The following is a 14,439-nucleotide window of genomic DNA, read 5'->3' on the forward strand; positions in this document are numbered from 1 at the left end:
AGCATACTTTTAATAGATATCCCCTCCATATCCCCCCTCTCTCCCTGTCCCTCTTCCTCTCTTTGTCTCTCTTTTCGAACTTGCAGCCAGCTGTTTGGTTCAGCGGCCATTTACGCTGGAAATGACTCCTAAACGTTACATCCATAACAAAAAAGATAATTGTGCCTAGTAAGAATTTTAACATCTCACCAACGTTCGAGGGTTCATACACTCCAGTGTAATTTCCTCGTTTGTATAGATAATGGTACGGAACCCTTCGTGCGCTAGTCGGACACGCACTTGGCCGGTTTTTTATATTATTCGTTGTTTTACAGGTGTGGCTGCGCTTCCTGCCGCAACGAACACGGGGCCTCGAAACGCGTTTGCGTGAGCACGTGTATCATAAGTGAATCATGTATCATACGTGTATCATGTATCATTAGTGAATCATGTATCATACGTGTATCATGTATCACACGTGGTTCATGTATCATGAGTGCATCTGTAACTCGACGTATAGTGCGTATATTTTGAGATCCCACTCGCCATTTTAGCTGTGTCAAGTGTCATGTCAAAAATACTGTTCACTTTTTAAATTAAGGACTAAAATGGTATTTTTGACATGACAGTTGACGCATAGAGCTAAAATGGCGAGCGGCATCTCAAAATGTATGCATTGTATCATGTATCATACGTACCTCATGTTTCACACGTGTATCATGTATCACACGTGTATCATGTATCACACGTGTACCATGCATCACACGTGTTTCATGTATCACATGTGTATCATGTGTCACACGTGTATCATGTATCACATATGTATCATGTATTACGCGTGTATCATTTATCATACGTGTAATATAAATTGTTGATAACTACATAATATGACGGTAACTATTATTGGTACTGACTTGTAAGCGGATTATGAGTTCGGAAACCGATGTCCGTTGGAACATGTACAGTTCGCGGCAGAAAGTAATGTACATCGGCCTTTAGATTGACATTTTGGCTTTGTAGAGCGTTCTCTGTCACTCATACCTATATGACGTTCTGTCGGTCTCAACGACAGGGACAACGCTCTACAAATCTGCTATCTCCATCTAAAGGTCGATGTACATTACTTTCGGCCGCATACTGTACTATGAAGTGCCGCATCTATAGTCGACACATTTCAAACTGAGTCGTCGAGTTATCTGTCTGTTTCGCTCGCACTTACCTCCGACCTGTAAGTGCGAGAGAAACAGACAGATAACTCGACGACTCAGTTTAAAATACGTCGACTATAGTGGAACATTTATATCGCTGAAGATTCTCGTTTTGTTAATCGAGCATGTTCGGCGAGCAGCTTTTTTTTCATTCTAGCTTTATGGTTGAGTGTCATCATCCATAGACTACCATTTTTTGAGTTCCGTACCCGAAGGATGCCAACGAGATCCTATTACTAACGGAGATGATGCCTATGTCAAGAATAAATTACAGTACGCGGCCGAAAGTAATGTACATCGACCTTTAGAAGGAGATAGCAGATTTGTAGAACGTTGTCCCTGTCGTTGAGACCGACAAAACGTCATATAGATATGAGTGACAGAGACAACGCACTACAAAGCCGAAATGTCATTCTAAAGGCCGATGTACATTACTTTCGCATTATTTCTTTGTAATTATTAAATTCGTAAAATCCATGTTTACCGCTAGTTTTTAGTTTGCTAACCATTTTAAATTATTGATTTAACTAAAAGTGTACGTCTTATTACGTCAAATGTTTATGACGTCACATATGTGTATTTCATACAGGCTCCCATACTAAGCGAGCGTTTTGACGTTTGATAAAAAGTTGCTGATTTGACTAGTAGGCATCATCCCTGGGTATAAAAATATAAATATATCCCTATATTGAATAGAATAAGTTACAATGCAATTTTTCAAAGTTCGATTCTGTTTGCCATGTTAACAAAAAAATTGGCAAAGCAATGGTGCATACTGGATGAAATTAACTGGTTTGTAAAATAATGCTGTCGTTTGTCAAACTTCCCTACAGAAAGAGCTACTTGTCAATTTACAGCAATCAATCTGTAATGCCGTGTTGTATAATGCATACATTTTGAGAACGAACTCGCCATATTTACTCTGCGTCAACTGTCATATCAAAAGAACGGTTTACCCCCAGAAGGACTAAAATCGTACTTTTGACATGACAGCTGTTGACAAATAGAGCAAAACGAATAAAATTAAAAGCTAACGAGCCGTACTATTCTATGGCAAATAGAGCATATTTGATTATTACATAGATTGATTTTTAAAATCAGCTGCTATTTTAGAGATTTGTGATTAACCAAATAGGCGCTAATATTGACGGTTAAACGAAAATTATAAAATTGATATACAAAATGAAAAAATCTGGATTTATTTGCAAAACAAGGACTGCTTTTTTTGATTGCCCAAATAAAATAGCTATAAAATAAAACATAAAGAAAAGTTACTACAAATAATCTCTTTACTTTGTTCTCTTTTTTACTTTACCTGCTATACTTGTCCTTTTCTTGGGTACAGTACGCGGCCGAAAATGATGAACCACGGCCTTAAGAATGACATTTCATCTTTGTAGAGCGTTGTCTCTGTCACTCATACCCATATGACGCTTTGTCGGCCTCAACGACCGAGACAGTGCTCTACAAATCTGCTGTCTCCTTCTAAAAATCGATGTTCGTCACTTTTGGCCATGTACTGTACTAGATTTGAATTTTCATCACCTTAAAGCTTTTTAATTTTCAAACATTTCCATACTTACTGACCTATTTCAATATTTCGACTAACACTCGGAGATACGGTTTTTGTCATAAAGGACTGACAAGACTTAAATTTAATCGTCAACTATTATTAGAAGAAGGCATTACGTTACGGCCCGTTCACATCATTCCAGTTATAAGCCAGTGAGTTGTACAAGCACAGAATTCAGAAATGCTGTATAAAAATGTTTCCGCAAATAAAGAATCTTGAATCTTGGACTTTGTATAAGTCCCGCAAATTGCTATTGACAATTATTTATAGGTCACTTTTGCTTTTTGTGTTTCGACACTTTTGATATCGAAAACTGCCATACCCCTTCCAGGTTAGCCCGCTATCATTTTAGACTGCATCATCACTTACCATCAGGTGAGATTGCAGTCAAGGGCTAACTTGTATCTGAATTAAAAAATAAATTAAAAAAATATAGAGATGTTTGAACCATTCTAGTAGACATATAGCACTGGACTTACTGGAATAATGTGAACCGGCTATTACTGCTAAAATTATTGTGTATAGTTTTTAGAATAGACATAATGGTGTAGAATATGTATAATAAATAATATAGATTAAATTCTAGTTATAAATTATAAAATATAGGTATTTTTTATCAAGCCGGAGCTTCCACTGTACTTGTATATTGAATAGTATCCAATGACAATCGTATTAAAAAAATAAACTACCGAATTGCCTAACTATACGTATTACTAAAGTTGACCTCCAAACAGCCACTAAAATACTCGGAAATGTGTCCGTCTGTCCAGACTAAAAATAATATACAAATTCCGTTAATCCACCCCCTCCGGGGGGATAGACGCGACACACGTTTCCGACCGTATACCGATGACCGTTTTAGGTTAGATAAACGGAATGAGCCCATCGCATATATATTCTTATACTGAAAGCACCGCACGCAGAGAATTTAACGTTGAAAAATCCGTTTTATTTATTTTTGTTGTAAGTAACAAACAAGTACCTACCCATCTCATTTTGTTCTGCTTTTGTTAATGTTGACAGTCAAAGTTTAACAGAAAACCTGTGAGTTACTTTAACTGCTAGGCAACTGGTCTGGGCCAAGATAAAATCTCACTCGATTGGTGCCTAAATGCGAGTGAGAGTGCGGATAAGCGAGTGACAGAGAAACACCTGTAGGTACTATAAATTAATGCTTTGAGCTTTCATATTATATTAATACATTAATTTTATATTTATATAGCTTGAAAGCATATTTTGTATTTTATTTTTTGACACTCCTATTTACCCTCGTATCAGGCACTATGCTAATGTTAATTTATTGGTTGCGTGCGGCGCGTACGGTTCAAACAAATATGCGATCAGTTTAAACGCGTGTCGGTATGGTTGAATTGTAAGCTAGATTTCGCTTACTAAATTGATAAGTGATAACTATAGGTAATAATCATACTAACATTTAAAATGACGACTACTTACATTAATTTATATTAATCCGACCTACTCGTAAGTTCAAACTAGCTTGCGAAATATTTGAAAAGTAAAGCTATAATTCATAAACTATGCTTCTTCTTATTTTGGTCTATGGCTTTTAATAGTGCTTCATAAACTATCCGCGTCGCATAAGTGTGTTTGGACCATTAGACTCAATTTACACTGAAAGGGAATGGAAGCGAATTTCTTAAATATTACATAGCATATTGACTTCTATGTCCACCACGTAACACCTAGGTACCGACAAAGATAATATATACAAGTAAGATCGCTAACGTCATACATTCATTTAAAGCTTGCGTAAAACTCCTTTAAGTCGCCGGTACCTTGTAGGTAAACTCCTTATAGTGTGATGGCATTATTGTGCAAGCTAAAATGTGAGTTATCGAATTTATTTAGTGGCATCTATCGAACAGCTGATGAAACTCAATTTTATTTAGAGCCAACTCAAATTTTACTCAAATAATAAACGAAATCCAAAATCACAGGCAATCATCAAAGGGTCCGCTATCAAGCGTAGGTCAGCAGTTTGGCATCATCAAAAATCCAGGAGCAAGCACAAGTAATCGGGTTAGCAGAATCTCGGAGTCCATATAGCAGAAACAATTCACAAACGAAATAGGGAAAAGAAATAAAAGCACTCAGAAAATTGTAACACACCGTCAAATTCAACCGTCACCAATCCAAAGGCAAAATAATAATTTTACTTTCAAGTAACAAGTCATTTTGTTACGCCATCTACTGGAATTTTGTAATACTACTTCAGCTATCCAAAGCAAAATGCTATGGATATCGTAAAGTTCAATGAGTCAATAATTAAAATTAAGAATTAACTTTTTCCGATGGTGATGTTGTGAAAATTTTGTATTTTGTTACTAAATATAAATAAATTTGATGAACCAGACAAGTAAAATATGATATTTCGTCAAATCCATAAAAAATATATTTCATACGAACCAAGTGACGCCATCTAGTAATAGTCTTGAACTAGTTACAATTTTAAATAGAGAGTTAGCGATCTGTACTTGTTTAATATATTATCTTTGGTACCGATAAAGAAAATTCCCGCGCATTCCGGCGACTTTTTCCTTTGGGAAAGAAGTTTGTGTTTTAAGAGGTGGAGATAAAAGTCAATATGCTATGTGATATTTTAGAAATTCGCTTCCATTCCCTTTCAGTGTAAATTGAGTTTTAAAGTGAAGCACGCATCTTTAATTTGTAACATCCATCTCTCTATCTTTGTGACTTTCTAACCTGTTTAAAAGAAACCACCTACATTGTAAAAAAAATCGATGGACTCGATTACCAGATTAAGGGCTCAAGGGAATTCATTTTGAAACTGTTGTATAGTATAACGCGAGATGTAGAGTAAGATATTCTTTTGTTGTACCTACACATGGACACGATCAAACACAATAAAATATTCTATTTGATGATGATTTATTATTTATATATATATTATAGAGCCTCAATAGCTCAACCGGTAAAGGAGTGGACTGAAAACCGCAAGGTCGACGGTTCAAACCCCGCCCGTTGCACTATTGTCGTACCTACTCCTAGCACAAGCTTGACGCTTAGTTGGAGAGGAAAGAGGAATATTAGTCATTTAATATGGCTAATATTCTTTTAAAAAAACAAAAAAATAAAAAAAAAAATAAAAAAAATTTACTAGCGACCCGCCCCGGCTTCGCATGGGTGCAATGTATATACTAATGTGGTGTCATTGCCTCGGAAACTCTCAAATGAGAGGATTTTTTTCCAAACTAATGCACATTACTTCAATTTCTCTAGGGATCTCTAATTTTTTGAGAATTAACCTATAGCTATAAACCTTCCTCTTGAATCACTCTATCTATTGATGAAAACCGCATTAAAATCCGTTGCGTAGTTTTAAATATCTACGCGTTCATACATACATACACGCGAGAAGCGACTTTATTTTATACTATGTAGAGATAAACCCCTACTTCCTTTTTTATCATATCTCCTGGCATTTGACAGGGTACTTTTGAATTTACCTACTTCAATAAAATCGATACATATAAAGAGATCTCTCCAGAGGGAATTTAGACCTTGTTTTGTTGCCACAGCCATACCAGGGTTGTACACAGTGGCGTGCACAGGGTTTGAGGCCAGTGTAGGCATTAGTTGGTAGGAACCTGTTTACTGGCAGGCTATAATGAAAAATAAGCATTAAGCTATTACAACTGGGGTAAGCAGTGCATTTATGCCTCTATGACCTGCACGCCACTGGTTGTACAGGATGCCAAGCTGCAGATGCGGATTATGGGATTACTAGAAGAACACATCCGCGGAAGCGGATGTCTGAATTAATGGGAGTGTTCCGCATTTGCGGATGCGAATATCCGTAACACGCCTATTGGGTACCATTGTACACTTTTTGATTGGTCACTTGCTAGAACGAAGATATCAACTAGCAAACGCGCGAGGCACGCGCCACTCTGGCCCCGCCCACTTTCTTTACTTGTCGTTACTTTTTCTAAAATGAATCCGCATCCGTAAGATTCTCCTTATACGAATGCGGGTGTATGAATTAAAACAGATGTTCCGCATTTGCGTATGCGGAATATTGCATGTACAGTAACCGGCAAGAAATATTGTACATCGACCTTTAGAATGAGATTTCGGCTTTGTAGAGCGTTCTGTCACTCTGTGACGTTTTGACATAGACAACGCTCTACGAAACCGCTATCTCTTTCTGAAGGTCGATGTACAATATTTTCTGCCGCGTATGTACAGTACGCGGCCGAATAAGTACCTAATGTACATTGGCCTCTAGAATGACATTTCGGCTTTGTAGAGCGTAGTTTTGTCACTCACAGAGTACATTGAATATATGTTGTCACTCGTCGGTCTCAACGACGACAGTGCTGTACAAGCTATCTAAAGGTCGATGTACATTACTTTCGGCCGCTTACTGTATGCTGCATGACCCCAAGACTGATTCACTGTCCGTGGATGGTAGATGTCAGTGATAATAATAATAGGGGGGCTCCGCCGCTTTAAGTCCCGCAATTGCTATTGCGCTGGAACCATGTCTCATTAACATCGGAATGACGTCGTTTTGACATCAGCCGAAATAATAATATAACATCAGCTCGAACCGTTGTCTAGTGCTGACGTCACTAAAATGGCGGCCACGCGCAAGTTCTAATTCCGTTCCCTTTCCTCTCCAACTAAGCGTTGGAGAGGAAAGGGAACGGAATGGGAATATCAGTCTTTTAACATGGCTAATATTCTTAATAAAAAAAATCCGGGGGAATTCACGGAAAAATAAAAGGCAAATTATTTTTCAAGTAGATTTATTCACTTCCACCGTACAAGTGACCGCCACATGGGTGTCCAGACCCGGCGGTGCAACTACAAAGGCGATCGCGAAAATCCACGTATGACATGACTGCCTTCCAAACTGTACTCTGCCTTTTGTACCTCTCTTTACTGCGAATATGATAAACCAATTGAGACTGGTTGTTCCCGTTGAGTCATGAGTAACACTGTGACACAACGGGAAAAATTGCTCGAGTCCTAGTGTGACACAAGAGGAATGCATGTTTGTTGTTGTAAAGATTTAGAAATGATCTTTAAATAATCTCTATCGAAGCGGGTGAAGTCTGATATGGATATATTGTCCGAAGAATGTTTTGCAGAAAGGCATACAACGCCGCATTTTCAATGGTTATTTTGTTTTGCCTCGACATTAAAGCTCGCCATAACAACGCTTGGCTGCAATCAGACCTGTTGGCAAATGACATACACGCAGGTCAAACACATAACCCTCTTTTTGGGCTTCGCCACAGTCGGGTGATATACGAGGTATAGTATAAGAGACAGCGTATAGTTTGGACAGGCAAGGTTTGGACGATGGGCTTAGTCGAACAGTCCGAAGCCCATGTCGTCGTCGCTCTCGTCTTCCTCCTTCTCGGGCTTCTCTTCCTCCTTGGCGGCGGCGGCGGCGGGCGCGGCGGCTGCGGCCGGCGCGGCCACCACAGCTGCGAACTTGCTTGGGTCCTGCAAATAAGTATTACATAAAAAACCTGAATGATACATAACATAATATAATAATAATATGATGTTATTATTAATGTAGTGGAACTCAAGTTCCACTACATTAATAATTTTAATAAGTACATCATTATCATGATCAACCCATCACCGGCTCACTACAGAGCACAGGTCTCCTCTCAGAGTCAGAAGGGTTTTGGCCATAGTCTACCACGCTGGCCATGTACAGATTGGTAAACTTCACACACCATTGAGAACATTATGGAGAACTCTCAGGCATGCAGGTTTCCTCACGATGTTTTCCTTCACCGTTAAAGCAAGTGATATTTAATTTCTTAAAACGCACATAACTCTGAATAGTTAGAGGTGAGTGCCCAGGACTGAAACCCAACCTCCGATTAGAAGACGGACGTCCTAACCACTCACCTATCACAGCCTGGAATGTATCTAATCGTAATCACAGATAAATAATCTATTTGGTTTGTATTTAACTCAGAGCCAGACTATAAAAACAATCGTTTGACATTCAGGGAGCATCCCATTAACTTGGGTGGGTTTGAGGGACAAGCTTGCAGGTACACAGTTCAACGATGTGGTCGCCATGGCCAGCAAGTGGCCACATACCTTGATGAACTCCTTGATGGTGGTGGCCTCCTTGAACTCGACGTCGGTGGCGGCGGCGATGGCCAGCAGGTTCTTGAACCCGTTGGCGATGGAGTGCGGCACGGACGCCACGGTGGGGTAGCCGATGGCCAGCGAGAGTGCGGCCACGTTGGCCACTCCCTCTTGGAACTTGGCGCGGAGGTCCTCCGGCTTGATGTCCAGAATAGCCGGGGCGAAGATGGTGCCAGAGTCGTAAACCTATAAAACAATAATTATTATTATTGCTATAGAAAAAACACAATCGTCTTTATTTTTTTTACTGTATTAAAAGCAGTCGTGCAGACCATAGAGGCATAAAAGCACTGCTTACCTTAGTAGACCTAGCCTAGAACATTTTTCAATATCTGTCAGTAAAACCTAACTTAAGAGTTTCATAGTGGTTGAGACCAATGAAACATCACACATGCGACACGCCGAGAAGGCAATCGGGGAGGGAACACCCCGCACACCCACACAGCCCCCGCGCCATCCCGCTGCTGGCAAGCGCAGGTGACGTGCGGGTGTGCAGGACGTCCCCCCGCCTCATACCCCGATTGCCATCTCGACCTGTCGCGGTCTACGAAGCAGAATTCTGTTTCTAAATTTTGATAATTAATATTTCCTACTGAGCACTGTACCTTCGTAACTACGCCTACCCTGGCTTTTAACCCTATGCACGCCACTCGTATTCGGCGTTTGTTGACTAAAGGCCCATTTTGACAGGGGCGATTTCGAAAGAAGATAAAAAAAGTTTCTTCGTCTAAACATTCAGAACTATCATGCTATTATCGCCCTTCCACTTTGGTGAGAACTTCCTCGCATGGAATATTGATTGTGTCCGTGTAGACAAAATTTTTAAGCAATAATCTCATTTCGAGTTTTTGTGTCAGTTCCTACCATGAGTGCAGTGCGCAAGGGTGTTTTAATTATATCTGCTCTTCTTAGACAAGAAATACTTAATAAAAGGAAAAAAAGATGTTTAAAAAAACATTCAAAGTTCCTATATAGTTCGATGAACTTTATATTATCATTAACTGAAAATTTGAAGGATAAATGCGACATGTTTACATTGAATCACTAAACTCGAATGGCAAGTCTCGCACTCAAAGCGATTCGAACCGATTTGTACGATACTCGTATGAACATGAAAAAATAGCATGTTTACACAAGTCGAGATTCTCGTAAGCTAGAAACTTCTTACTATAATTTCGCCGTCTAAACAGATGCAGGCAATTATCGCCTTGTGCTAATTTCCTTACGAATCTCGTATGACATAATCGTAGGCGAGAATTTAGTTCTTGCCTCTATGTAAACATTTTGATGCGATAATGTTATGGTGATTATTGCTTGCGATTACGCATACGATTATGCATACGATTTCTCGAACGGAAACGTGCGAGAATCGCCTCCCATTTAAATGTGGTTACAACAATATGTGCAAATACATTAGGTAGATAGATGTGTGCATGTAGTTTCAATTACCAGCATGTGTACTGAATAAACAAAACGATACGCCATGCAAACTGCTATTCCAAAGGTAAATTATCAGAATGCACTAGAATAGTGTAGACTGTACTCAACTCTTTGGGTAACTCTCATTTTAAACGCCCAAGTTAAAGGATATTATAATGCATACATTTTGAGAACTCACTCGCCATTTTTGCTCTGTGTCAACTGTCAACTGCCATGTCTACAACAGGGGTGTTACGGATATTCGCATCCGCAACAATCCTGGTCAAAAGGTCACACCCTTAAGGACAAAAATCGTACTATTGACATAACAGTTGACACAGAGCAAAAATGGCGAGTGAGTTCTCAAAATGTATGCACATTTACTACTACTTACAGTACGCGGTCAAAAGTGATGAACATCGTTCTTTAGGAGACAGCAGATTTGTAGAGCATGGTCATATGGGTACGAGTGGCAGAGACAACACTCTACAAAGCTGAAATGTCATTTTAAAGACCGATGTTCATCACTTTCGGCCACGTACCGTATAAATAAATAAATAAATAAAATAAAAATGTTTTTTATTCAAATAAACTTTTACAAGTACTTTCGAATAGTCGGATGTATCTAGCACTGGTTCGGAATGCCTTTCCTACCGAGAAGAATCAGCATGAACTTATTCAACGTGTATATACATACCTGCTTGACAACGAGACCGTACGAGAAGGGAGAGATGTTCAACATGTTGAGAAGAGTGGCTTCCGAGGCGCCGACCTTGTCTCCGGGCTTCAGGATGTGCACGTCGTTGATGATTTCAATAGTACCTGGAAATTCAAGTGTTATAGAGCAAAAGTATGTCAAAGGCCTGTGGAGAACGCTCGCCCAAAGTGACGCGCGTCGGCAATGTATCCCAAATTGACCTCTAAACTTGACTTATATATTACTTTGTATGCTCAGTGGTACTTTAGCACCAATGCAACCTCAGTGACGTCTGGGATTTCATTAGTATCTAAGAGGTGGCGCTGATTTATTTGGTTCCAAAACTGTGAAAAATTTTGTTCGCTTGACCATATCTTGTCATTTATATTGATGCCTCTAAAACATCAATTTATCTACATCTTAAAATCCTGATTATTATGAAAGCAAATCCTGTCCTGATCCTGAAAGTCCTGCAAATTGCTATTAGGTTGAACCATGTCTAATTAACATCGAAATGACGTCATTTTGACGTCAGCCGAAATAAAACATACCATCAGCTCGAAACTTCAGTCTAGTGCTGACGTCACTAAAATGGCGGCCACGCGCATTAGCAATTTGCGGGACTTATAGCATGATCAATAATTGAGTTTTGATGTAAGATGTATCTTTAAAATGCCAGTGCAATATTCATATATGAACAAATCACACTAGGATAAATTTAAAGAAATTTTATTTAGTCTGAAGCGAAACCAGAAAAACATGGTATGAATTTCTGGTATTAGAACAGACATTATGTTATGTTATTTCGGCGATTCAACTTATAAAACTGGTATTACTATAATGAAATATTAAAATTATCTCATAGAAAGCTGAATGTTAAAACTAGCAGATCCAACCCAGTTTCTTTCAAGTGGAAGTTTTGAAAATCAGTGAGCAGGTGGAATTTCCAAAACTCCTGAAACACATACTTTTCATTTTTGACCGAAAGCCAAATACCATTTTTTACAGTTATAACTTGAAAAATGACTGGCTTTCATCTACTTTACCTTTACAAAGAACATATTAAGTTAGTAGGGAATCTGGTTAGGAAATTTTATCTTTCTTACCCTTGGAAATCTTGGTTGGAATAGAGAGAGCCTGGAAGAAGGCAGTCTTCTCCGGTCCTAGACCAGTGTTGTGCGCTGGAATGACCACAGCCAGTGGGGCAATTGCTCCGGGCCTGGCGGGCGCACGGACCTTGTTCTCCAGGAGTTTGTCACGGACCTGCCAATACAACACAACAGTGTTCTTAAACTGCTAACTTCCATTGAAACTTGAGATGTATGTTAGTGTTGAATTATATTTTGGCACAGAGATAGGTTGCATCGTGGGGACAGGAATATAGGATTAGGATACCCCAAAGAGTTCCTATGGGATTAAAAAGAACTCAAACTCCACGTAGAAGTCAGGGGCATTAGCTAGTATAAAATAAACTGCGAAAAACGTCAAATGACACTTGTCATTATAGTGTGAACAAAATAATTCTTTGATTCAAAACCGCAGTACAGAGAAGAAAAGTAGGAGTTTTATGTGATCAAATCAGAAATGAGGAGATCTGTAGGAGAACTAGAGTAACTGATATAGCTCAACAGGTTGCGAAGCTGAAGTGGCAATGGGCAGGGCTAATAGTTTGTACAACCGATAGACATTGGGGTCCCAAGGTGCCAAATATTTACAAAACATACATTGAAATTCTGTATCTTTGAAATGCCAGTGCAAATGTCAGATCATAAGCAGTCACACTAGGATAAATTCAAAGAATTAATGTAGTCTGAAAGCGAAGCCAGGTGACCAAGGCTGAATCACCTGGTCATTAGAACAGACAATATAAATAAATGATTGCAAATGTTAAATGTCAATGATGCTGTATACAGAATCCTAGCATAGCTGCAAATGGATATACCTATCTTCTATTTTATTGATCCGGTATTTGACTAGTCAAATCAGTAACTTTTAATCAATATTAAATTGTTAAAAATTTAAACCCCATCTTGTTCTGAGAAGAGACCTATGCACAGTAATGCCAGTAATGGCAATGAAGCAACGGATTTTTGCATGGGTATAGTTTAAGACCTGCCGAGTGACATAAGCTACTTTTTATCCCGGAAAAGCAGAGTTCCCTAAATCCACGTGTACGAAGTTGCGGGCATCAGCTAGTTGACAAATATATTATGTAACACTTCTTGTATGAAGGATTTCTGAACACAATCGCACAACCACTTTATTCTATCTCTCTCACTTTAAACATCTCAGTCAATATCAATTCTCACCTCAACCAAGTCTCCACGGGTGAACACAAAGCCAACATTTCCCTTGATATGAGGCAACAGCTTCTCAAGGGCAGGGTTGGTCTCCAGATGATCCTTGATGGCTTTGCGCATCATGGTATTTTTGCCCATGAGGATGATGCTGGTGCCACGGAGTGCGATGCGGATCTGCTGCATCTGCATAGAGCCCACGTTGTCCGCACCCACGATGAAGCATTTTGGGTAATCGTCCAAAAGTGTCTAGAAAAAGTTATAACATTTTCAGTGACTAGAACATCGTTACAAACAAAGAATTGGGTTAGCAATAAATTTTAAAGCGTTTTGTTCTAGGAACATTGAGGAATTATAACATTTGCTCTCCTTGCTTGCTGTTTGTAGGTTATGTAAAAAAAATTGAACTTACGATGATCTTGGTGAAGTAGTTGGTTTTCCAAGTAGCCTTGTCCTCCCTACCCATCTTGTTGTGTGTAGGGACTTCGAAAAATTTAAGGACTGCAAATAACAACACATTTTTAATGACATGTCAGCGCACAAAATACCAAAGGTTCAAAACCAAATAATGTCGGACACAAGTGGATTTTTAAATATAAGACGCTTTCTTAGCAGCAAAAAGTTAAATAGATTTGAGATCTGAATAGAATTGTTAGATTTATTTTGATTTTAATATCTTACCAAGACAAAACGCAAATCGCACAAATACGTGCGCGCTGCGGGACAAAAAGAAATGTAGTGATGCGAAACAAATATCAAAACCGATATCGTTGATCGTTATCGATATTAATCGATTCGGCAACATCGGAACCTCTGTTGCTGACTATTTATTCTTAAATAATGAAAATAAGTAAGTTTGTTTCAGATAATTATTCACTTAAGGTGGCCATAAATTCGTACATAATAAACATATTTTAATTTTGGTCCAATTTCACAAAATTACAGTTTACTTTTAAAATTATACAAAGATCTATCAAAATTGTCTTAAAATTATACATTTGGAGCAGATTCAGGCTAGTGATTATATACTCTTTGGAGTCAGGAACAACTCTTAATCCATGCAAGCCTTATGCAAGCTTGCTCCTTTGTCTATGGAAT

At 38.8% G+C, this 14,439-nt stretch overlaps 2 protein-coding genes and 1 long non-coding RNA gene across 5 annotated transcripts in view; 2 read left to right on the forward strand and 1 right to left on the reverse strand.

The window, feature by feature from the left end:
* Positions 1–2,513, forward strand: part of LOC138402250 (uncharacterized) — a 39,922-nt gene extending 37,409 nt beyond the window's left edge. The window contains exon 2 of the long non-coding RNA XR_011236660.1: positions 1,608–2,513. This is a non-coding gene — a long non-coding RNA (uncharacterized lncRNA). The remainder of the gene's footprint in view (positions 1–1,607) is intronic.
* Positions 1–2,513, forward strand: part of gzl (godzilla E3 ubiquitin protein ligase) — a 28,102-nt gene extending 25,589 nt beyond the window's left edge. For all 3 annotated transcript variants that reach the window (XM_069498130.1, XM_069498131.1, XM_034985144.2), the window contains one exon: positions 315–2,513. In XM_069498130.1, coding sequence (XP_069354231.1) covers positions 315–370 — 56 coding nt within the window. In that variant the 3' untranslated portion in view covers positions 371–2,513. The remainder of the gene's footprint in view (positions 1–314) is intronic.
* Positions 2,514–7,536: 5,023 nt separating this feature from the next.
* RpLP0 (ribosomal protein LP0) lies at positions 7,537–14,164 on the reverse strand. Its single transcript, XM_034985149.2, has 7 exons — positions 14,023–14,164; positions 13,754–13,842; positions 13,354–13,590; positions 12,151–12,307; positions 11,045–11,169; positions 8,878–9,114; positions 7,537–8,259 (listed from the first exon to the last, which is right to left on the reverse strand). The coding sequence occupies exons 1-7, from the start codon at positions 14,144–14,146 to the stop codon at positions 8,119–8,121; spliced, it is 1,110 nt and encodes a 369-aa protein (XP_034841040.2). The 5' UTR covers positions 14,147–14,164; the 3' UTR covers positions 7,537–8,118.
* Positions 14,165–14,439: the final 275 nt, after the last annotated feature.

This window comes from Maniola hyperantus, chromosome 4 (genome assembly GCF_902806685.2).
Source record: "Maniola hyperantus chromosome 4, iAphHyp1.2, whole genome shotgun sequence".
Lineage (NCBI taxonomy): Eukaryota > Metazoa > Arthropoda > Insecta > Lepidoptera > Nymphalidae > Maniola > Maniola hyperantus.